Source organism: Pseudorca crassidens, chromosome 8 (genome assembly GCF_039906515.1).
Source record: "Pseudorca crassidens isolate mPseCra1 chromosome 8, mPseCra1.hap1, whole genome shotgun sequence".
NCBI classification, from domain to species: Eukaryota; Metazoa; Chordata; class Mammalia; order Artiodactyla; family Delphinidae; genus Pseudorca; species Pseudorca crassidens.
In genome coordinates this window covers 91,245,911-91,271,808 of record NC_090303.1, presented here as the reverse complement: position 1 = coordinate 91,271,808, position 25,898 = coordinate 91,245,911, and the positions used below count along the sequence as shown (strand labels likewise).

The 25,898-nt window shown below is 42.7% G+C and overlaps 1 protein-coding gene across 3 annotated transcripts in view; it reads left to right on the top strand.

Annotated features, from left to right (window-relative positions):
* The window catches only part of DGKI (diacylglycerol kinase iota), a 450,344-nt gene extending 424,759 nt beyond the window's left edge, over window positions 1–25,585 (top strand). For 2 of the 3 annotated variants that reach the window (XM_067747120.1, XM_067747121.1), the window contains 4 exons: window positions 1,453–1,573; window positions 15,178–15,214; window positions 16,869–16,968; window positions 21,161–25,585. In XM_067747120.1, coding sequence (XP_067603221.1) covers window positions 1,453–1,573; window positions 15,178–15,214; window positions 16,869–16,968; window positions 21,161–21,277 — 375 coding nt within the window. In that variant the 3' untranslated portion in view covers window positions 21,278–25,585. Of the gene's footprint in view, window positions 1–1,452; window positions 1,574–15,177; window positions 15,215–16,868; window positions 16,969–21,160 lie in introns of those variants that run through there. The other variant, XR_010945642.1, reaches the window with a different exon arrangement.
* Window positions 25,586–25,898: the final 313 nt, after the last annotated feature.

Here is a 25,898-nt window from a genome sequence, read left to right as displayed (position 1 = left end):
GCAGAATCAGGGCAGCTGATGGATTGGGTCTCTGCTGTTCTGTTGAGCCCAAATCCTCTGTGGATCTGCCCACAAAGAATGGAAGTGTCATTGTGAGACAAGACAGTTGAACAGAACAGGATTCTCTTCGCTTTTTGTGGAAGACAATTAGCTACTTCTTCCTGTTCCTTTGCTTCACAGTTTAGGAGTGAAAACCCCATATATTCCTTACTTCCATTCAGCGACTCCTTTTTGATCAATTTCCTAGGAAGTCTTTCCTGACTTTTTTCCATCCCCTACGAGTGCCCTGTGCTACCCTCCTCAGGTTCTTCTCCGTCTCTGTGCAATTCTTTACACAGCTGTCTCCCCCGTGGACGGCAAGGTCTTGGAGGCCAGTGGCCGAGTTGTATTCATCTTTGTTTCACTGGCATCTGGCACATGGCGGTTCTATGATTTGGAGTGAACGCGTGAACCGTGAGTTTACTCTTCAACCTTGTGAGTTGTTTGATTTTTTATAATGTGCCATCTAACTTCCTGGTGGAAGACACATTCCTTTTGCTTATATCCTGCCGAGTTATCTGATTCTTATTTATCCTAAAACTATCTTTTAGAAGCTCCAGAAAGGCTCTTCTTGTTCTGATATACTGCAGTGTAGAGAACGGAGATCCAGTTACACTTTCTATAATGTTCAGTATTTCACAAACTTAGACTGTGTCCCCATTTAGCCACCTAATTCCCAGGCTGCAGTATCTGATTTCTCCAGGCTGTTCTCATGTTTGAAGTCTTTTAGGTTTCTACTACTACATTCTCTGAACCCTTCTGGTTCTTATCCCACGGATCATCTCAAGCCTTGTTGGGTATACGTTGGGCAGAAGGCATGCAGGCTGGGCCGCAGATCTGGATGAAGGAAGGAGACATACATGGGTGTGCCTGTGTCTGCCGTGTGCATATGTGTTGTGAGCGCATGCAGGAAGATGGGAAGCAGCTTCTGTACTCGGTAGCTAGGCTCATGAGAGATTGGAGAAAAAACTAAAGGACGGGGAAGGAGCTTAGCTACCAGACATCAAGCTATTCCTGCCTATAGACTTAATTGTTCTTTCAGTCAAGAGAACGCTGAGCTAGCATAGGGAATCTTTTATTCTTCTCTCCACCCTTTACTCCCTTGAGACAGAGACCAGCGCCCAGAAAAGTTAAAGACAAAAAACAGAAAAGGAACAAGTAATTTAGCATGTTTCCATTTCCTTAGGCTGTTCAGTACCCACATACCCTCTCTGGAGTTAGCTGAGACACTGGCCATCTATTTGAGTGATAACACAACCCAGGAATGGTTACTTCATCTCTTTGACTTTTCTCTGTGTCCTCTGAGGATGGAGACATTTGTGGTTTGTTACATTAGTTTTATTTTATCACCGGTTAGCTGTTTCCCTTGTTCTGGACTGTGCCTGAGCTGCTTTTCCTATGTCTCTTTTTCAGCTAATAGAAAGCTATAAAAATGGAGGCAGCCTGCTAATTCAGGGACCAGACCACTGTTCACTCCTTCACTACGCAGCTAAAACCGGCAACGGGGAGATTGTGAAATATATCCTTGACCACGGTGAGTAGGCACAGCGAACCAAGAATCATTTATCTATGAAACAGACTGAGTTTTCTAAGTTGACTTTCATCCAGGCTGTCCTCAGAATGGTAGAAATATTCTCCAACTTTAGCTGACTCTCCTTGCTTATTTGAGGGAGCTGGGATTCCAGATCCCTTACACGTGTAGGTCACCTTAACCAAGCCATTAACAGAAATAATTTTCATATCAAGGCCTTTCATATCAAGGCAGGGTATCTGGGGGCTGATTAATTAAAAACTAGAAGACAAACCACATGTGGCCTCGGCATAGCGTGCTTTACTGTTTTGGGAAGAGCTTTCATGTTTTGGGAAGCTAACTAGTTGGGAGCAGGTACCTAATCCATATTTATAGCTGATCATTCTGAGGAGTAATGAGCATATTTTTTTCCCATCTTTCTAGTCCCCACCCCCCCCTTTTTTTTTTTCTGTTTGAGTCTCATTCATCTTTTCAACTCAAGTCACACTTTATTCTCTTTGAAAACATCTGGTACTCTCGTGTCCTCTGTGGCCGGCCATGTTCACCTCCTGGACGGTGTCCTAACTGGGTGTGTAATTTGGTGTTATAGATTAGGTACTTTAGCATGTACCTCTGATAGTCCTCTAGAGGCACAAACACATGAGAGGAATATCAAATGTTGACCATACTTTCAGCTTCCCACGTTTATAGTGTTTCTAGGACTGAACAATAGGAAAGAAGGGGAAACAGTTCCCTGGTGTGGCTGTTTCTGCGGGGTCTCTAGCTCTGCTAGATGCAGGTACACAGAGATCCTGGAAGATTTTCTGTGAGCCCTAGCACTGAGCCTGTGGCCTACACTCACTGTATCATATTTAGGTTGTAAACAGTAAGCATATTCACATTCACATTTCCTTTTTTTAAATTGAGGTATAGTTGATTTACAATGTGTTAGTTTCAGGTGTACAGCAAAGTGATTCATTTATACATATAAACACATATCTAGTCTTATTCAGATTCTTTTCTGTTATAGGTTATTACAAGATAGAGTATAGTTCCCTGTGCTATACAGCAGGTCCTTACTGTTTATCTATTTTATATACAGTAGTGTATATCTGTTAATCCCAAACTCCCAATGGATCCCTCCCCTGCCCTTCCCCCTTTGGTAACCATAAGTTTGTTTTCTATGTCTGATTCACATTCCTTTTTATTCCTCTTTTTATGCAATTCAGCAAACATGTCTTATTCCATTCATTCATTCATTCATCAAATATTTGTGGAGTACTTCACAGGAACTACCTGTTATAGACCAGCACACACACAAAAACAAACTACAGTCATTGTTATCAAGCAGTTGCAGGCTAAAAAAATATATAAACATATGCATCATAAAATTTAAGGCAGTTGTATGTAGATGCCTTAAGTCCTATTGTAAAGCCACAAATAGATAACATAGCTACCACTTCTCAAGCACGGGTTATAGGCCATGTGCTTATACTGAGCACATCCTATCATTTAATCTTTACGAGGACCTTGTAAGGTAAGTATTAGACTGTCAGTCACATTAGACTCACCTTGCTTTGTCTTCAGTACCTTCTCACCACGGAGCGTTTGCTTGAACCCTTGGCCTGAATTACGGTGGAAAGAGTGGTTTAGGAAGAGGAAAAGGGAGTTAAAGTAGGACGGTCGTCCTTAGAGGCTTTCTTCCCCCCTGGTAGGCTAGGTTGGAGAATCCCAAGCCTGTCTGCCCGGGAAAGCCTAGATGTATTTCCGGTGCTGCGTCTGGGGTGTGCACATTCTGCCTCCTGCTCACCTGACCATTCTGCCCCCGGCAGTTAAAGCATTCCTCTTTGGGCAAGACTTGCGAAAGCATTGGTGGCGTCAATTCTGCTTGCCTCTCCCACCACCCCCCCGCCCCCAACAACACACATCATAGGTGTTTCCTCTTCCTTATAGTGACTCTTCCAAAAGCTTGTGACAGGCAGAACCAAATATTAGAACCCAGCCCCACAGACAGTGCATAAAGGTCACAAAGCTTCCATGGTTATTTCTCTCTTAATAGAAAAGATCTCAGGATGTCCACTGTACAAAGTTCAGGTGAACTTCAGATATATGCTGTCACTTTGTTTGCCTCTAGCTCAGGTGCAAGTACTGCTGGTCGTCTTGATCATTCTTCATCCCTCCCTCCGAGTATGCCCTTTACCCGATGAGACTGTTTGCCCGCATACCCACATACCACTCTAGAGTTAGGTGAGACACTGGCTGTCTATTTGAGTGATGAGACAACTTAGGAATGCTCTCTCCTCCCCTCTCTACCTCTCCTGAAGAACAAGCATTCCCTTCTCTGGTTCTGCGATCCGCTCTGCATCAGTGATCTGCTGGTATCTCACTTGGTCTTACCTATGAGGCTGCAGGGAGCTGCCGTTTTGACTGAGTCTGTATTTAAGATGGACTCTCACATGTTCGGGGCTCTCAGCTGAGACGGCTGGGACACCTGAGCCTTTCTCTACACCTGGACCTTCATCGCAGGCTTCTGCATAGCATGATGGTCCTCGGGTTCCTGGAGGGTGAGGATGGAAGCTTCCAGACATTCTGAGGCCAGGCTGGGGAAGTCTGCCTCATCTCTATGGCATTCTGCCAGCTAAAACAAGTCACAGAGCCAGCCCCAACTCAAGGGGTGGGGAAATAGACCCCTCTGCTTTATAATTAATGGCCGTAGTTAATCTACCCCGCTCCCTTACTCTGTCTTCTTCAGTTGAAAATGATGACCCTCCCTTCTCAATGTCCTGAACTACTGACTCACTTGGAATTCCCTGGAGCTCTGCTTTTATATTTTCCTTTGGTTCAGGGTCCTAAGCCAAGGCTGCAATATTTAGCAAATAAAAATACAACAACTTTTTTTTTTAAGCATTAAGTATGTCCCATGCAATATCTGGGACATAATTACACTAAAAACAAAACCAAAAATCCTCTTCTCAGCTGGGTCTCCCCAGGGACTTGAATGATGAGGCCTGAGATGATATAGCTCTAACACCAAGGATTTTCACACCCCCCCCCCAACTTCTCTTTCTACTCCCTTAAGACGGTCTTTAAAAGCCCCTGTAACTCAAGCTCATAAGACTTGGAGTTTCTAACCTCAGCCATAGATCAGTCCACACGCACTCTTTCTGGCATGAAATGCAGCTGGCAAATCTCTTAGTGCTCTGATCAAAGCCTGACATTCCAATACTAAACTAGTTTCTTTTTGATCCCAGGTGTCTTTTGCAAAGAGTGAATAATGTGATACAGCTCTCTGCGTCAAAACTGAAGGACACAAGGAATTTGTTAGGAACTTGGGGTAGGGGGAAGCTTATTTTTCTAATTTTGGGGGTTAGCTTTTGTAAATTAGGTGGTTTAATATTTACACTAATGAGAAAACACTTGAGATTTTTGTAATCACCTCAACGTCACTCACAGGCAAACAGTTCTCATGGTCACTGCGTCTGCCTCACCAGGGTCTCCAGTTGGCCAGCAGATACATGGGGGGAAAGACTGGAGACCATGAAGCAAAATCCATCTCTTCTGTTTGAAAATAAAGTCTTACTATGACCTACATCCCAAGGATCACTGTATATTGATGGGTGGCAATTTTTAACCTCTTAGTACTGCAGTCAAATAATAGAAACTGAATTGCAGTTGATTTTTACTAAAATTAGTATTTATCAACCTGATAGGCATGGTCAATTTCATTCTTAACATCAACCTCATTATCTCTAGTTATTCAGGAACACGGATGTAAAATCTTTTGACGTTGTCAGCCTAATTCTCCATGTTCCTTAAGAGCTAAGCACTTTGGCTCAACCATTTCTGTTGTCATTTGTTTTCATATCTTTAGTTGCTGATAGAATTTCATAAACCTGTGCGTTTAGAATTGGAAACTATCTTTGCAGAACTATTCATCTCATTTCAATTACAGAAACTCTTTTAAGTTATCGTGTTCTTGAAGTCGGGGACAGGAACACAGAAAACATGACCCTTTCTCTGTAATCATCTTCTTAATGTGATCTCTGCTCAGCGAATAGTCTTGCCTAATTTAATAATGATGATGACTCTGAAATTCCCCTGATCTGATGGAAAATATCCTTTGCGAAGATGCCTCTGTGAGGCTGGGGTTCGGGGATTTCTACCAGACTGGCATCGTTGTTTGTAAATTAGCATTAGGATTGCAGAGTGGGTGGGTCTGATCAGTTTGCATTCATGTAAATAAAAAAATAAATGAATACAAATTTTCCACTGTGCCAAAGGTCAAGAGATGCCCCTCCTAATAATCTCAGTTGCTGCAAACCTCTTGAAGTTTTAGTTTTGAAAATTTTATGTCTTCATATTATATAAATCCTAAAAACGGTTCAAAGACCTGCCTGTAAAGATGCCTTTAACGACAAGGGTCCTGAGAAATCAGTGGGCCTTTTTCAAGGCTCATGACTGGTACGGCTTGTTTGCTTTCTGCATCCGTACTCCAGGGAGCCCCTCTCTCCCCTCTGCTTTGCCCTCTTCTCCACCGTTTATTGACGCTGAGCAGTGGGGTCCGCAATCAGGAGCACGCCGCCCTCTGAACGGGAGTCGTGAGAGATTAGTCATTCTCCCAGACACCGCATTCAGCAACCAAGTTCTCTTCTCAGAGCTCTTTTAAATCCAGGCTGAGGGGCTGGGGGGCACGGGACCTGTGGTTATTTCTGAAAAGCCACAGGAGGCTTGAATTTTTCTCTTCCCGCATCTTCTTTGGGACTTCTTCTCTCAAATACACGACACGCTGCTTTCCTTTATGAAAAACTGGAATTTGGGCATTGGGAGGGTTGAAAAGAGAACGGAGGAGGGAGCGAGCTTAAGAATTCCACAGGGACAGGGTGGAGAGAGGAGGATGTGGAGGGATTCCAGCTGAGAGACCCCCGCCCACCCCACCCCCCCCCCCCCCCCCGGCGGCGCCAGCTTTTCAACTCCTTTCAGCCATACTTTTGCCCACCCCCTCCTCCCTAGTGTTAGCCCTTCGAGAGACTTTTATGGTGTTTTAGTCTTTTACCCCAGCCCCCCACCCCGGCACATTTTGCTCTTTTGTTTTTATTCTCCCAGCTCCCACCCCTCTGCCCCCTACTGTGTTTCCTGATAGAAATCTCACTCATGCATTTCCTTTCTGATTTCAATGGCTTATTTTGTCTTCCCTCTTTTTCTGCCTTCAGTCTTTCTTTTCTTTTTTTCACCCCCCCCCACCTTTTTCTGCCTCTGGTCCGCGAGAGAAACGACCACCATCCTGCTGGGACAGGATGATGGTGCTGTTAAGAGTTCCCAGTGCCAGCTCTCCCCACATCTGTGCAGCTTTTGTCCTGGGGCAGAGGAGGATTTGGAATGGTCTGCTGGCAGCGTCAGGGAAACTAATGGGAAATGAGGTCCGGGGAGAGAGAGAGAGAGAGAGAGAGAGACAGAGGCCACGGGGAGTTGGTAGGAATAGCAAAGGGGATTTGGATGCCTCGGTGTGGGAAGCAAATTAAAGGATGCATGTGACAAAAGACACATCATATATAATACAAGTGCAGGATCGATGATAAAATTGCATCAGTTCAGTGGAAGACCTATGGGATGAGCACTGACTGGGCAGCAAACCTGAAATCTGGAAGGTCTGACTACTTACCATGCTGCTCACTTTTTCATGTTGGGAGGTTTGTGAAGTTTTGCTTCTCTTCGAAGCAAGAAAAGCTTCCCTGGCCTTCAGCAGGGAATACTGATGTGTATTCCCCACAATGTATTTTTCTTTCCCTTATTTTTCAGACCATTTCTCATATAGCATAGCTTTTTTTTTGAATCCATGTTCCACTTATGGATCTCTTTCTGAGAAAAAATATATTGGCCAGGGTCCAAGTGGATTTTTAAATGTTTCATTCATTCAAAAATTCTGTCCCATGCACTTTTTTTTTTTTATTTATTTTTGGCTGCATTGGGTCTTCGTTGCTGCGCGCAGGCTTTCTCTAGTTGTGGAGAATGGTGGCTACTCTTTGTTGTGGTGCGCGGGCTTCTCGTTGCGGTGGCTTCTCTTGTTGCGGAGCACGGGTTCTAGGCACGCGGGCTTCAGTAGTTGTGGCTCACGGGCTCTAGAGCACAGGCTCAGGAGTTGTGGCGCACGGGCTTAGCTGCTCCGCGGCATGTGGGATCTTCCCAGACCAGGGATCGAACCTGTGTCCCCTGCATTGGCAGGCGGATTCTTATCCATTGCGCCACCAGGGAAGCCCAGTGCCATGCACTTTTGAAGAAAAATGTTATAGTAATAATCACTGCTCATCTTTACTGTTCTGAATGCTTTACATGTATTCATACATTTAATTCTTCCAACAGTCCTACAAGGTAAGTTCTCTTATCTCTATTTGACAGGTGGTAAAAACTGAAGGGTAGTAAAGTTAGGTGACTTGCCAAAATGCATCCATAATATGAGATTGGCTTCTGCCTTCCATATTCCTAAAACCCAGCGAGGGAAATGAGACATGGATAAACAACCACAGCACGGGGTGGTTTGAAATGAGTATCATATGCAGCGTTCTAGTGACAACTGGTACAGGGCTGCAGAAGGGCAGTGATCATCTTATGAAAATTTCATGGAGAAATTTGTACCCATATCCCTTCAGTGGAGATTCAACAGTCATCTTCCGGTGCAGGTTAGCTATGGAATGGAGTGTGGATATTTTAGTAAATCCTGGGAGGGACAGAGAGCCAAGAGTTCCCTTTATATTCGGGGAACAATCAGGAATTCTCTGCTGACAACTTAATGGCATTCCTTCAAACTCCTTAATCAGGATATATGTATTCATGAAATACAAAGTAAGCCCAAACCCAAATGTTCCCCATTGGTATATATTGAAGGACTTCCATCATCTTTATGTTTTCTCTTTCTCCTGTTCTCTCCCTTAAGAGTGAGACTAAAGTTAACTTTTCCAAAAACCATAGTTGCTATTTTTTCACATGTATTTTTCTTTCAAGGGAAAATTTTTATGGTCTTTGTTGATTGTTTTTATTTCTCTGGCTACACCTCCACCTCCAAATCTTACACCAATGCTACTAACCCACACAGTGCACTATTAGACAGCATGCTGTACTAGTAGGAAGAGCTCCCTGTAGGTCACTGAAGACACAACTAGGGAGGGAAACCACAGCTTTGTCTCAGGCTCCACCTGGCAGTCACTCCTCCTCTCCTTTTCTCTCCTGCAGCCCCTTCTTGCTATCAGTTAATTAAGTCCATCTTTCCAGAGCTGTTCCTGAAACCTTTAACTGAAGTTTCTTTGGATATGAAGAGCAAAAGGATCTTGTTTTAGTATCAGCAGCTCTTTTTCTCATCTCTGTCAGCTGCAGAGGATTAAGGGGGAGGGGGAGACAATAAACAGCTCCAGGCGTGCCTGACTCGCAGATTAGATGACCAGCTCTGGAATCCTTCTGGGTTGGCTTCATTTATAGTGATTCTTGTCAGAAAGTTGAGGAACGAGCTTCTTTCTCTCCCTTGTCCCACTTCCAGTGTCAGATCCTTGCCATGTTAGCACAGATTAAACTGCCTCAGCATCCTGTCACTGCATGGAGGCGTGGACCCCGGAGTCCATGGACCCACTGCGGGTGCAGCTCTGAGAGCACCAAGTGACAGTGCTGAGGAAAGGAGGACCTGAGACAAGGCCCCTGTTGCCTAAAAATTTGTGCAGTTGTTACCAAACACACGTTCGTGTGTGCCCGACGCACAGTGAGGCCAAACAAACCGAAACACTGGAGTTTGGAGCAGAGAAAGGCTTATTGCAGGGCCAAGCAAGGAGGACAGGTGGCTCGTGCCCCAAAACCCCGGACTCGTCAAAGGGTTTCAGCAAAGTATTTTTAAAGGCAAGGCGGGGGAGGGGCATTCCAGGGTATGTGATCAGCTTATGCACAATTCTGATTGGCTGATGGTGAGGTAACAGGGCAGTGTCCCAGGGGTTAACGTTATCAATCCTTAGGTGCCGGTAGGTCTGGGGGCTCATGATCAACAAGTAGTTAACTTTTTCTATTCGGTGGTGGTTTTAGCATCTGTAAAACAACTCAGAAAGTGTGCATCAGATACTATTGTCTAGGTACTCCAGAGAGGAGTTACAGCAGAGGACATGGGAGGAGGGATCTGTCCCGGGAAGGTCCTGCTCAGTTACACAATTATCAGTAACAATGGGAACAGACACTGGTGAGGCCGGGCTGCTCGTGTTCATGGAATTCCTTTCAAAATGAGTGGCTTTGCTGAAGGAGCTTTCTAAAAGGACCACTGGGCACTGTAAGCCTTCTTGCTCCTGACCTTGTGGAGGATGCCTCATCAGCCATTGAATAGGCCTGGAGGACTGGTTCTCAGGACACAGAATTGGAGTCAATACTTACTTCAAATGTAAGTGGGAGCCAAGGCACCCTTTTATATCTCCTTCCCTCACTGATATTCCAGTATCTTGACTTAGTGTAACCTGCTGTGTTATGTCAGAGAGTAGGACACTTAATTATACCTAAACTTTAGGCATTTCATGTAGTGTCCCAGCTACTGTTTTAAGCACATTCTTTTCTATTAACTTATGAAACCTCATAACAAACCTGCGAGATAAATATTATTATTAATCCCGATTTACATGTGTGACAATCAAGGGGCTGAGAAATGAAATGAACTTGCCCCAGATCTAGTGAGTGGAAGATACAGCTGGGAGTTGAAACCAAGGAGGTTCAGCTCCAGAACCCTCCGTCTTAATCACTGTGCTGGACTGCTGGGCACTTCGGGGGGTACAGGGCGGGGAGGGGGTGGATCATCATTCATGTTTCCTTAGAATCACAGGACTGAGGAACAAAAATGAATGAACTGAATCCTCGTCGAACCTGAAAATAGGGAACACGCTAGAAGGATATGAAAAAGAATCCAAGTGTTCTTACATTTAAAAGATGGAGAATAATTTATTTAAGGAGATGAGGCATACATTTGAAAAGCAAACACATAGTACAAGGGTAGACTCCAATAAGTATTATGGGAGTTCTTCTGTTGATTGATTCCTTCTGTCAAAGAGAACAGAGGTTGATTCCATCTGTTAAAGGTGGCCTTTTCAGAGGACCTTTTCACAGACTGGTCTTTAAAGAATGTGTAAGATTTAGGTGTGTGGGTAGAAAATCCCTCTCTGGGTAGCAGGATTGGAGAGAGCAAGCTCTCACAGCTGGGAGAGCCTGAGAAATATTTGGGTGATCGTGCAGCTACCAGTTTAGCTTATGCAAAAAAAAGGGAGCCTTGAGAACAAACTGAGGAAGGGTAGTTCCAAGTGAAAGACTGTGAACTTCAATGTTGAAATACCTGGGGTGACACAGGATGTATGATGAATTTAAAACCTGGAAATCTGGATGTTGCAAGATCTTTTTTATGTTTTCTTAGTAACAGTCCTGCATGCTAATATGTTCCTGACAGAGACCTTTGAGGAAGCTTATCTGTCAAATAGGACACGTAGGAGCAACAAATAGGACAGACAGTGCAAGAGAAGATTCACCCAGCCTTGATTGACCAGTAGATGGGAAAGAGAGGAGGTACAGTTGGCGATTTAGCTCCTGGATGACCAGGAGGATTGTGAAAGTCCCCTTTCTCCTTGACCCAATGACATTTTTTTTTAATTGAAATATAGTTGATTTACAATATTGTGTTAGTTTTAGGTATACAGCACAGTGATTCAGATATATATCTATATATCTCTCTATATATGTTCTTTTTCAATATTACAAAATATTGAGTAGAGTTCCTTGTGCTATACAGTAGGTCCTTGTTTGTTCTCTTTTATATATAGTAGTATATATATGTTAATACCAAACTCCTAATTTATCCCTCCCTGCCCCCTTTCCCCTTTGGTAACCGTAAGTTTGTTTTCTATGTCTGTGGGTCTATTTCTGTTCTGTAAATAAGTTCATTTGTATCTTTTTTTTTTTTAGATTCCATGTATAAGCAATATCATATGATGTGTGTCTTTCTCTGTCTGACTTACTTCACTTAGTGTAATCATCTCTACGTCCATTCATGTTGCTGCAAATGACATTTCATTCTTTTTTTTTGATGTTCAGTACACAGAACATTTTCTTTTTTCTCTTTATTTTTTATTAAAATTTAGTTGATTTACAACTTTGTGCTAGTTTCAGGTGTACAGCAAAGTGATTCAGTTATACATATATATATATATTCTTTTTCAGATTCTTTTTCCATATAGGTTATTACAAAATACTGAGTGTAGTTCCCTGTGCTATACGGTAGGTCCTTGTTGTTTATCTGTTTTATATACAGCAGCATGTATAGGTTACTCCCAAATTCCTAATTTATCCCTCCCACCCCGTTCCCCTTTGGTAACCATAAGCTTGTTTTCTATATCTCTGAGTCTGTTTCTGTTTTATAAATAAGTTCATTTGTATCTTTTTTTTAGATTACACATATAAGTGATATCATATGGTATTTGTCTTTCTCTGACTTCACTTAATCGCTAAGTCCATCCATGTTGCTGCCAATGGCATTATTTCATCCTTTTGTATGGCTGAGTAGCATACCATTGTATATATGTACCATATCTTCTTTATCCATTCATCTCTCGATGGACATTTAGAATGCTTCCATGTCTTGGTTATTGTAAATAGTACAATACTGGGGTGCATGTATTTTTTCAAATTACGGTTTTCTCTGGATACATGCCCAGGAGTGGGGTTGCAGGATCACATGGTAGCTCTATTTTTAGTTTTTTAAGGAACCTCCAAAAAAAAAAAAAAACAACTCCAGGCTTCCCCGGTGGTGCAGTGGTTGGGAGTCTGCCTGCCAATGCAGGGGACACGGGTTCGTGCCCTGGTCCAGGAAGATCCCACATGCCGCAGAGCGGCTGGGCCCGTGAGCCATGGCCGCTAAGCCTGTGCGTCCGGAGCCTGTGCTCTGCAACGGGAGAGGCCACAGCAGTGAGAGGCCCGCATACCACAAAAAAAAAAAAAAAAAAAAAAAAGGAACCTCCATACTGTTCTCCACAGTGGCTGTACCAATTTACATTCCCACTAACAGTGCAAGAAGGTTCCTTTTGCTCCACACCCTCTTCAGCATTTGTTATTTGTAGACTTTTTAATGATGGCCATTCTGACCAGTGTGAGGTGATACCTCACTGTAGTTTTTTTTTTTTTTTTGCGGTACGCAGGCCTCTCACTGTTGTGGCCTCTCCCGTTGTGGAGCACAGGGTCCAGATGCGCAGGCTCAGCGGCCATGGCTCACGGGCCCAGCCACTCCGCAGCATGTGGGATCTTCCCGGACCGGGGCACGAACCCGTGTCCCCTGCATCGGCAGGCGGACTCTCAACCACTGAGGCACCAGGGAAGCCCCTCACTGTAGTTTTGACTTGCATTTTTCTAATAATTAGCGATGTTGAACATTTTTCCATGTGCTTGTTGGCCATTTGTCGTCTTTGGAGAAATGTTTTATATCTTCTGCCAATTTTTTGATTGGATTGTTTTTTGATATTGAGCTGTATGAGTTATTTGTATATTTTGGAAATTAATCCCCTGTCGGTCTCATTGTTTGCAAATATTTTCTTCCATCCTGGAGGTTGTCTTTTCATTTTGTTTATGGTTTCCTTTGCTGTGCAAAAGCTTTTAAGTTTAATTAGGGCCCATTTGTTTTTGTTTTTATTTCCATTACTCTAGGAGACAGATCCAAAAAGATATTGCTGTAATTTATGTCAAAGAGTGTTCTGCCTATGTTTCCCTTTAGGAGTTTTATAGTATCTGTTCTTACATTTAGGTCTTTGATCCATTTTGAGTTTATTTTTGTATATGGTATTAGAGAATGTTCTAATTTCAAGCTTTTGCATGTAGCTGTCCAGTTTTCCCAGCACCTCTTATTGAAGAGATTCTTTTCTCCATTGTATATTCTTGCCTCCTTTGTCATAGATTAATTGACCATAGGTGCATGGGTTTATTTCTGGGCTTTCTATACTGTGCCATTGAACTATATGTCTGTTTTTGTGCCAGTACTAAGCTGTTTTGATTACTGTAGCTTGGTAGTACAGTCTGAAGTCAGGAAGCCTGATTCCTGCAGCTCTGTTCTTCTTTCTCAAAATTGCTTTGGCTATTCGGAGTCTTTTTTATTTCCATACAAACTGTAAAATTTTTGTTCTAGTTCTGTGAAAAATGCCATTGGTAATTTCATAGGGATTGCATTGATTCTGTAGATTGCCTTGGGTAGTATAGTCATTTAACAATATTGATTCTTCCAATCCAAGAACATGGTGTATTTTTCCATCTGTTCATGTCATCTTCAGTTTCTTTCATCAGTGTCTGACCACTGACTTTCATAGTTAGGGAAGATGATGTTAGGACTGACTTTCTTCTAATTATGTAGTAAGTAGTTACATAAATGAATGCTCAATGATAATATCTGCCCATATGGAGAGCAAATCACCAGGATCATACTTCTAAAGTTTACAGTGCTCAATACCTAGAGCTGTGTTTGACCCTTCCAAACACATTTATTCATTAATTCAACCAAACATTTAAGCCTCTGCTTGGCACCAGGCTCCATGCCAGTCACCAAGGAAGGACACGGTGGACAAGACATTGGCCACAACTTCAAGGGGTTTTCCAGAGTCTAGTTGTGGAGAGAGACAAGTCAGCAGGTGATTTTAACATGGCTTGACAAGTGTCATGAGTGATTGGTAAGGTGATCATATATACCCACTTGTCAGGGATAGTCTCAATTTGGATGATTAATTATTATTACCCCCACCTCCCACCATTTTAGGAAATGGGGTTAGTACGCAAAGTAAGGTAACACAAAGGAATGACATTTAATGCAGTATTAGGAGTGGGGAGATAGAGGGCTTTGTGGAGAAAATCCGTGTCAGCTGATACCTGCAGGTAAGGAATTGTATGAAGGGTTGGGGGGAAAGGTGAACATTCCTAGCAGTGTTTGCAGGTTGAATGAATAAATTAGTGAACAAATGAGAAATTGTGAATGTGCAAGCACAGAACATTTTAATTCCTGATCAAGCATCTATAATCATTTGATGTTTATATATAACATATCTTCCAGATTTTGGAAGGGAAATCTCATGAAAAATAGAATTTTACCCCATTTCTAAAATAAAGAGATTGGACTGGATAATATCTTGACTAAGTTTAATTTGCTGTGTTACGTCAGAGAAAGGGACACTTAGTAATATGGTCTCATAGCTTTCATGCTATACTACGTAAGATTACATCCCAAACCACCTGCTGCTGGAGAATGAAAAATGGTCTTTAAAGTCCATCTGATTCTCCCTTTCCCCCGCTAGGTAGCCACTTAATTATTTTTCATTTATTCTATTCTTCAACTTGTCTGAAAGCTTCTTGAAGGCAGAGGCCATATCATTATTTTTTATCCCCCATTCTGTACATATTGCCTGGTGATGATTGAGAGACTGATGAGGGGGAGGTAGAGGGATCCTTTCTCTTTTGGAAGGGAGGTGGTCTTATTATCCCTGTCACCAAATACTCTTTCTCATTCAGCTTCCCAAGGCATTTTAATTCTGTGACTATAATTTTTTGTCAATGGTTAGGTTTTGAACTATTTTTGATGGACATCTTGCTTTCCTCTTCTTTAGGACCTTCTGAGTTATTGGATATGGCAGACAGCGAAACGTGAGTGTTGCCTTACATTATGTGGTCTAGATTATCTTCTTGAGAACATATCTAGGAAAAGAATGCAGCCTCTAGGGCATACAATTGATAATTGTAATGTCAGTGATAAAAAGTGTCTACTTTCAGTTGTATTTATAACTGTGCAGGGCTAATCTTCTAAATCAGAGAATACACAATAAAAATAGATGGTACCTGTCATGATGATTGCACATGTAGCTGTTGCTGGTCACCATTTAGAACCTCCTTCAAGTGAGGTACTTCTGCTTTGATGCACCTTGAACTACAGAGAAGTCTGAATTAATGCACTTACCTCTTAATTACCCATCACATTTACTCTTCCTCAAGTGAGGTTTATAAGAAAAGTAAGCCCTAATGCCCTAAGGCATCCTTTTTGTATAGTGAAACAACTTCTCTGTGCTGAGTCTAGATGGGACAAGTTATACAACCACTGGAGAACCAAGAACATAGTCCCTCCAACCATTTCCATGTTTGGTGCTTCAGAAGAGAAACCCTGGTTGAGAAAGTCACCAGCTCTGTGGATGGTTGCCAGACTGATAATGTTTTCAACTTTCTCATTCCCAGGCACCAAAATAGCTACTATTCCCCAAACAGAAACAAGAAAAGCTAAGCATTTAACCCTGGAAGCCATGTTGAGCCTCTAAAGAACGCCAGTGAAATTGGAAAAGGGATAAAGAGTGGGCAGAGTGGAGTGGGGGGAGGGGCTAAGGAGAGATGGAGGAGGACAAGTAGGAAGGATTTAACCAGGATTTACTGACAAGGGAGAAACTGTCCTTTGCTACATAGAGTTTGTCCACGTACCGCAAATCCCATTGGCAAGGTTATCACTCACCCCAGTTTGCCTAAGGACTGCATTTGATTTTCCATAAACACTTTGGCATTAAGTGTCTTTTCAATTTCAGACTCAGAATGGGAATGTCCTCCTCCCTGTACTGCCTGTGGGGGTGGGGGAAATAGCCACTTTGCCTTGACTGTTCCCCATACTGATGGCTGACCTGCTGCCCAGTGGGGCAGCTGTGGTTGCGGAACCCTCCCAGAGTCTTACCATCCCTCCCAGGTATCTTCTGTGGCTGTCCCCCTCCTGCCACTCACCAGGAATCAGCAGGTAGAGCAGAGTGGGTATCTCCTGGGTCTTTGAAGTTGGGTTCCCAGGAGATACTCCTCCCGGGGCCAGATGGTCTACCAAGCACTGTGCTGTGGTCCTCCACCGCTGCTCCTGTGTGTGTGCACCATCTAGGTGGCTCCTGCCCTGCCCACATGACTACACAGAGAGAGTGGCTCCACACTGTTCAGACACATCTACACCCATCAGTCTATTTCATAGGGCCATTGGGTATTACTTAAATCAGACAGTAGTCGCTTAAAACAAAATCACTCAGCCTACTTGACCAGCCAACACTGTTTGAAAAAGAGGCTGGAGTCAGATATTAGGGTTGGTGGATGACTAAGCCCCTCACCTACCTCCCCTGGCCATGCCCTGCAGCCGTGGTCTCACCCACAGATGATAGGGAAAGCAGCCGAGGGGCACAGAACATGAGCAGCAGGGGGAGGATGCTACCCTCACTTCCCTCCCTGCTGCCTCTACCCTACTCTCACTCCTGCCTCCAACCCTTTTCTCATTTCATCTTTGATTTAGGGGTGAGACCGCACTGCACAAGGCAGCTTGCCAGCGGAACCGGGCTGTGTGCCAGCTTCTGGTGGACGCAGGAGCATCTCTGAGAAAGACGGACTCCAAGGTAACTTGATGAGTGAGTGCAAGCATCCTCCCACGGGGCAAGATCTCTGGCACCATTGCCTTCACTTGTGCCCGTAGCAAAGGCATCCTTTCTGTACTTATGGAAGTGCCTGGGGCTTTGGAAAAAGGAGGAAAAAAATGAAGTGTTTCATTTAGAGAAACTGCAGTTTAAATGTATAAGCACAAAGGGAGGGTGTGTGCTTGCCTAAGGGACTTATAGACCTCTGAACGCGTTGACCTTTGGACTTTGGGCTTCTGCTGGCTGCCAGCAGCCAAGTGTGGAGAGGGTGAGGTGCAAAGCACTAGAAGGGTCGGGACCAGGTGCGAAAGATATTGGCCTGGCTACCGAGAAGCCCCTTTGGAATTTCTCCTTCAGCTACTTAATCCAGAGTAGCTTAAAACCCATGATTTATGTGGCCCCGTATATGGGTGCCAAAGTGAAGACCAATCACTCCCAGGATGGGAGATCAGGCTGCACCATGAATTGCTCCGGTTTACAGAGAGCATCCAAGGAAAGGGTCAAAGCTGCAGTAAAGGAGGAGCTGAAGCTTAGTGCTGTTGACCAAGAACTGTAGCCCATGGGAAAGAGGTGGGCAGAGAGAAGAGTTCATACAGAAGATCAACCCCAGACAGGACTTCTCTGTGATGATCTGAGGTCATGATCATGGTCAGCTCTGAGGGTTTTAAAGCACCCTGGGTAGCCTCCAAGAAAGGACAAGCCACTTAACTGTAGAAGGTTACAGAGAAGAATTTTAATATATAGATGAGGATTTCATTAAGTGGGTACTAAATAACCTAAGTTTGGGGTCAGTGAATGTAGCCAAGAAACAGAGACAAATTACTTAGAAGCCTACTGATGACTTCAGCCCCATTAGATTCATTTAAGTGATGAGCCCCTACTTATATGCAGTCTTCACCCTGGGGTCTCCTCCAACTGCACTGTACATTGTGACATGTGGACCTTTCTTTCCTTTCTGAGCCAGTTCTGAGCCAGGTGCATTGCTTGATTCTCCACTTTCCTTGCGACCCACCAGATCCTTGCTCTCTGACTGAGGTCCCTGGCTGCCTTAGTTCTGATAGCACTAGGCTATCAAATTCGGTAAGCTGGGTCCTGGTTTCTAGCTCGTCTGTTACCTATCTGGTTAGCTAATTGGGTGTAGGATTCCAAATGGCAGATAATTATTCACTGTGATATTCTTCCCAGATGATATTTGCACTTAGGTGCTTTGATGTGTAACCTGATTGAGAAACACAACCCATGGTAGGACCAGCTGAGGCCGTGATCCGAGGTGGACCTGGCCTTCCTTGCTGGGGCCGCTCAGACACAGCAGGGCCATTGCCTGTTTACCACACAGAGACTGGCCTCAACTCAGGTGATAAAAGAGAAGGGAGGAACAAGATGAAATAGAGGGACGAATAAAAGACTGGCCAGGAAACCCGGCCCCAGAGCAGATGGCTCTTTTTTTTTTTTTTTTTTTTTTTTTGCGGTACGCGGGCCTCTCACTGTTGTGGCCTCTCCCATTGCGGGGCACAGGCTCCGGACATGCAGGCTCAGCGGCCGTGGCTCACAGGGCCCAGCCGCTCCGCGGCATGTGGGATCTTCCCGGACCGGGGCACGAACCCCTGTCCCCTGCATCGGCAGGCGGACTCTCAACCACTGCGCCACCAGGGAAGCCCAGATCTAAGTTTCTGAATCAAATAAATGGGCTCAATGTTCCTTGAGATTCCTTTCTATTTTGTGTTACATATGTATGTGCTCTTTCCAAATGCAAAAAAAATTATTACTTTTATGATAAATATAGTGCATTCTCACATAGAAAACTCTAGCAATGAAAAAAAGAATTTTTTAAGTAAAAATTACTAGAAATCCCACAATCTAGACCTATATACCATTAAAACTTTAATGATTTCTCCCCACATGTGGGTACGTCTACTTTTCTCATTTTCTTCAAGTAAAGTCATACTGTACATGCTATTGTATAAACTTTCACCCAACATTTTGTTTTATAGATCCTACCTTATGAAGTAATAGAGCTTCATCCTGTTCAGGGATCCTATAATTTTTCCATTCCATAATTTTTTGCTAGGTGAAAGCTGAATATGATAATTATGAAGCAATATTTTGAGAATTTCTCTTAAGAGGGAATGGCTCCTTAAAAATCAACTCAGAGGCCCACCCCAGTCCATCTCTCTGAATATTTGGAAATTGGGAATCCCAACCTCCTTAACATTGAAGACAAGATAATCTACAAATACTGTAACCAAGTTGAATAAAATTATTATAGGAACTTGAAGCTATGGTTAAATATCAAATCCCAACTAAATAAGTAAAATTTTAGAGTCTAGAGCCATTGTTACTTCCCTTCTATCTTCTACTCCATATCCCCTTGTAGGCTACTAGGATCAGCCTTGAGTTTGATACCACCCACTGCAATAGACGAGATGGAGGCTGAGAAGTGTTTGATGATTTTTGTAATGCTTGTGTGCATTTTTATACGTGGAGCTATTACTTTGGTGCAATGATCATGCCTCTACCCTTTCCTTAGAACTCAATATCATTTTGTACATATATACAATGGAATATTACTCAGCCATAAGAAATAACGAAATAATGCCATTTGCAGCAACATGGATCGACCTAGAGATTGTCATAGTGAGTGAAGTAAGTCAGACGCAGAAAGACAACTATCATATGATATCGTTTATATGTGGAATCTAACAACATGGTACAAATGAACCTATTTACAAAACAGAAATAGAGTCACAGCTGTAAAAAACAAACATGGTTACCAAGGAGAAAAGGGAGGGATAAATCGGGAGATTACGATTGACAGAGACACACTACGAGGTATAAAATAGATAACTAATCAGGACCTACTGTTTAGCACAGGGAATTCTACTCAGTACTCTGTAGTAACCTGTATGGGAACAGAATCTAAAAGAGTGGATATATGTATACGTATAACCGATTCACTTTGCTGTACAGCAGAAACTAACACATTGTAAATCAACTATACTCCAATAAAAATTGATTTTAAAAAACAATATTTTAAAATAGATATCACTGAACAAAAATTAGAAGCGTCAAGGAGTGTGAAGTAATGTCTGTAAACATTCAAAAGAATGGAGACCTTTCCTCCTTTTACTGCTGGCTGCTGTTCATTGGCCTCATTTCAAAACTACTGTGTGCAGATAAATATACATATAATAGACTGCAAAAAGTTACACAATCACTGAAAATGATGCAGAAGAACGTTTCGTGACGTAGAAAGGTTTGATATATTATTAAGTGCAAAAGCACACTACCTAACAGTATGTAAACAAAGTATGGTTTTATTTTCATAAAAATAATTATGCGTAGAGCTATAGAAAAAAGATAAAATAGTTACTCTATGGAAGGTTAACAGCAGTTATCTTACTATAGTGGAATTACTGGTGATTTTTATTTTCTTATGCTTTTCTACTTTCCCAAGATTTTTTTTTTCTGGTATTTTTTTTTTAAACATCTTTATTGGAGTATAATTGCTTTACAATGGTGTGTTAGTTTCTGCTTTCTAACAAAGTGAATCAGCTATACGTATACATATATCCCCATATCTCCTCCCTCTTGCTTTAATCAACACCCATCACTTTTATTGTCAGAAATTAACTTACTTTTTGGAGAGATAAGACAGTTCTAAATTGGGAAGAACCTAACTGACGACTTTGAAACCAACAAAGAAACCCCTTTCGATTGTTTCTGACCATCCCTTCCTCTTTGTTTCTGCTTGTTACTTCCCAGGGTTTAGTATAACAGAAAGAGTTCCAAACTAGAAATCAGAATGCCCGTTTCCCTGCTTTTCTGTTCAGTGATTTCTGTCCCCCTTCCAGAAAGGATCTGGGTTCCCAAACTCACTGTGCCACGCAGTTCGCTGCTGTGTACCTGGTTACTCTGTGAGCCTCCCTTTCCTTTGATGGAACCCCACCTCTGAAAAGTGCTCGTCTCTCTTGAGCTTGCGTATCTCACACGTTTGATGAGATGCATCTGTCAAATAATAGATCTGAAAGTGTCTCATCAATTCTAAAACAGCAAACGTGGAAAGATCTTTTTTTTTTAGCAAGTCATCTTTGAGTAGCTCTGTTTCTATGATTTTCTCTTTTTTAAATCTTATCCCAAGTGTTTGTGTCTCTTTCCTTTTCACTGTTACCTACAGGGTAAGACACCTCAAGAGAGAGCACAGCAGGCCGGGGACCCGGATTTGGCAGCCTACCTAGAAAGCCGCCAGAACTATAAGATCATTGGCCATGAGGACCTGGAAACTGCTGTTTGACCCTGGTAGACAGGCTGAGAGAATCTGAACGAGCATATCACCTGTGCCCTCCTGGTGATTGGGCAGCTCCCCTGGAAGAAGCTGATGGAATCCATAAATCTGTCTCTCTCCTGCAAGAATCTATCTGAGACCATGCCACCAGTTTTAAGGGCTACCAAGATGTACAACAGAACATGATAGCCCACTGAGGACGAGGCAGGATACCTGGAGATTTGTGGAATACAGATTCCACAAAATTCGATCCTTATTGCTTCCAGCAAGTAGCATGAACTTCTGTGTTCACCTGTATAATTTATTTTAAAGATTCAAGGATGTCTGTATAAATGGCACTGCTCCCTCCGCCCCCTATGCGTTCACCTTTCCCCCGTACCGCACAATTCTCCTGTAATGACCCATCAATTTAAAAAATATGATATGATCGGTTCTCTTTACATTCAGCCTTTGGAGACCAGAAGACTCTGAAGGTCTTTTCAAACCCTCTGGCTGTCCTGCAAAAATATAACCGTCAGACCGCTTCCATTTCCACGACTAAACATACCAAGACTACTTAGTGACCTTTGCATGTCTCCTCTCCCCCTCCTTAATCCCTTTTCGTCATACAGGAGCTGGGGGGTGCCACAGAAATAATGTCAGCTTGTGTGCAATATCTCTGAGGCGTGGCAAGGTGGCATGGGAGTTGTCTGGGCTCAGAGGTACCTCAGAGAGGGGACCCAGGGGTCAACCCAGGTGGCAGGGCTGTTGCCGAGAGCCACGGAGGACCGGTTCAGCTTGGGCTGTTGGTCCAGCTCCGTACTGCCTACATGTAGCCATCTTTGCCTTTTGCTGCAATAGAGATGAGCAATGGATTCAACAAAGGCCCACAGCTAGTTTGCAGAACCACTCAATTTTAAGTGCTGCTGAAATTGCAGAGCAGAAAACCATGTGTGGGAACTGTGGTTACAGGAAATGGAGCGCTACGACAGCGTTTACTTTTAGGCTTTTTTGACTGATAATAGAAAGCAGGCTAATCGACTGGAAATAAAACAGCAAAAGCAAAAGTAGCAGCATATGTCAAAATAACTCACTTACTTAAGCAAGAAAACAGTCGCTGGAATGTTGCACAGAGGCTAAAAGGTTCAGGTACAGTGGTGAGAGGGGGCCCATTTTAGGTTTTCCTTCTAAGGTTTTGGTTTTCATTACCCCAAGTAAGCCTTGTCCCAAGGACAAAGCCTTGTTTTATGAGTTCCACTGCCAGATTTCCGAGATGCCTGGATCTTTCTGATGGATGCCTCACCTGCTACTACTTGTCAGGTTCCAAGGTCACACCTGATAGCACTATAGCCCCATATCTCATGTACAGGGTGGTCAAATATATTCTTTTTTTCTGTTTCCCCTACCAGAATGTTCTTAGTGCAGACTACTGTGGGAGTCTAGCCAGGAACATCTTGCTGGCAGTAGAATTACAGCTTCTAATCCTGCCACGGATCATTGGTACTTACAGGCACCTCTATTAAGGACTCTATGATAACTAAAGTATCAGGAGAAAAAGTCTTCTTTCACTGAAAAGATCTACTTGACTTGGGTATAAGGCAAAAGTGAAAGTGGGTGACCTTTTTGCTGTAAACTAAACCGATGTCTTCTGAGCTTCTTCCATCTAGTTCTTAGACATAAAGTGTTTCCCTAGTGTTTCTGCATGTAAACATAAATGACTGTCTCTCTACATTTAATTTAAAGCTTCAGCGGTGATGCCTTGCTTGTCTGAACCACTTTTGGTCACGTATCATTTTGAAAGTACAAAGATGATATATACTGTATTAGGCTGGAATAGCCTCTCAGTGGATGGGGTCTAAGTCTGTCCTTAGTTGTTTCAAAATCAAATGGTTGGCGTTATTTCCAGCTGTGGGAGAATGGGTTGGTCGTGAGTAATCTATTTCCATATATCAGTCTTAGAAATGGAACTATGTTTTGGGTTTTCTGGTGAGGGCAAAAGGGACTGGAGTAGATTATCTCCAGAAGCTAGAAGAAAGAAAAAAGCTCCAGGAGAATTTGATCACTGGGCTTCTGCTGGGAGTTTTCCAGTTGGTGGGACTGTCAAGGAGATGTTGTGATGACAGACATATAATCCTTATGACAGACTGGAATCTGGCTTTGAATGGTGCCTTCCATTCCCCAGATTGAGCCAAGCACTTGGCTCTGCAGCCAGTTACCAGCTGCCATTGCTGGGATGAAGGACTCTGCTTTCACCAACTACTATCTCATATTTCTCTGGTATGCTTCAAAGCGGCCCAGAGAAAATTGAGGGTACAGGTGGCTATGGGCCAATTCAAATAGCTCCAACTGAAGTCATACGTAAATCCTTGATATGGAAATAGATGAGGTAATGACTACTGTAGGGGTCCTGGTGCATTTGGAAATTCTTCCAAAGCAAAAAAAGAAAGACATTAATGTCCTATGTTATTGATGGGGAATGACATAGGACCAAGGCAAACACCCAGAGAACTTAGGTTTTACAAAAAAAAAAAAAAGCATCAAAAATGATCAGAACAGTGACCTATTTAATGGCTTCAACATTAAATCTACCTCCTGTAGCTTTTTTTAAAAATTGGCCACTGCATGTGACAGTCCTGGGCTTTAGAAAGAGCAAAGAGAATGTACTCAGGAGTTTCCAACTCAGCTTAGGGTAGGTAGTATCCCCTCTAATGGGCCATCAGGAAGTATAGAAGCAATAGTCTGGCCCTGGTCTGAAAATCCACATTACTTTAAGAGACATAAAACTATATACCTATAGAAATACAATTTTCTACAAAACCAACTGAGATGGTACTGCCAAGAGTAGCTAGCTTAGCTGCCAATCCTCTGTGTTTGGCTCAGAAGAGCCTTCCATGTCGTGGCACTGTCTGCTCTGGGATTCCATTTTTAGATTAGACTGATAGAGGCATGAGAAATGGAGAGTTATTAAAAGCCAACATTATATAACCTTAAAGGCAGTCATTTGTGCAGCCTTATATTCCAGTATTACACGTTTAATGAAAAAGAACCCAGCTGAGCTATGCTTGATCACATTCAAGGACTTGATAAAGAACAGAAGCCAGGAATGAAATAAACACCACAGCCGGGAATGTCACTTGGAGAGTTTTGGTTACCTCTGTAGAGGTTATGACCTAAAATGAATGCAATTTCTGAAACAGAGAATTTAGCTGGCAAGTACACAGCCATGAAACTAGTGACAGATGCTGGAAAGCCTCACATTACCCGTTGTTCCCCATCCTTCCATCCTAGCTGGCCTTAGTGCGTAGGCAGATCCGTTTGCATTGAGACATACTCAACAAGTAGGTAGTTTTCATTTAGACCTAGTAACAGTTTCTTTGCCTAAAGGATTTCTGGAATTTATTGACTAGACTCCTCACAATATCCATGTCTTAGAAAATGTGGGTGCAGCAGTTTTATTTTTTTACATGTCATTTTTATTTTAAATGCTTAGATTTTTCAATTATAAAAGTAGAACGTGCTTTTTATAAGAAGTTCTAGTACCACAGAAGAGTATCACATGCAAAGTCAAGCTGTCCCTCTCTGCTGGTGTAGTGTCCTCTGTCCCGCCCCCCAAGATAAACAGCGGGAATATCGAGAAACACTGTTGCTTGTATGTTATGTCAGAAATACTCTGTGCATATACAAGCCCCAATACACATATAGGAATGCATTTATTTGTATACATATATGTGTATATGTCCTATACACACATATATTGCATAGGTTTAAGAAAACATTTTAGAAGCATGCTAGTCATCTGTGCCTGTGTAGTTAACACCAACAGACAAAGATAAGGTAACAGAAATTTTTCATTTATTCTTTGTTATTTTTACTGTTACTAAGCTTAGTTCTGTTACTGGAGCACTCCAATTGCACATGGCATTTGCTCTTGCCTGTGTCATAAAATCTATGGCCAAGAGGTCTTGTAATTGTTTTTGTTACCTTCCATGAAGCATGAAACCTACCTGAGCCCAGAGACTTGTTTATGCTATTTGTGGATCTCAAGTGGAGAGTTCCGTCCTCTGTGATGCTTAGACCCCTTTACGAGGCTGAGTTACAGGATTCACTCAGTAGGCTGCCTAATGATATCTAATTCTGGTAAGCTACCGCGAAAAGCCATAGTAACTTGGATATGGGTGCGGTCTGAGTAGCTAGGCTTCCTTCTAGTAGGAGTAGCTAATGAAATCACTGAGAACAGCATGATATTTTATGCAATTATGCTATTTAAAAATAAAATAGATGGTTGTTAAACTGGCTTGTCATAACCATCCAATAAAACTACTAATTGCTCTACTTAAATGGATTATTTTCATTTTAGGGGGAAAAAGTAGAACGTCCATTAGAGAGTTTTTTAATTAACATTTATTTAGTATAAAATAACTTCTGCCCAGGTCTTAGTAGAACCATCTCTGAATATCTCAACTTTCTTATTCTCTAAATGCCATTCAGCTGATTTTTATAAGTCCTATGGTTTTTCCTCTGCCTAGCCTCTCAGACTGACTTTGGCTCCACCCCTTTTCTGGGTCCTGGTCATCACCCCATAGCTAGTCCCTCTGATTGTCTGCCCATGGCAATTGTCCTGCTCCTGGACTTTCTGCCACTACCTTCAATG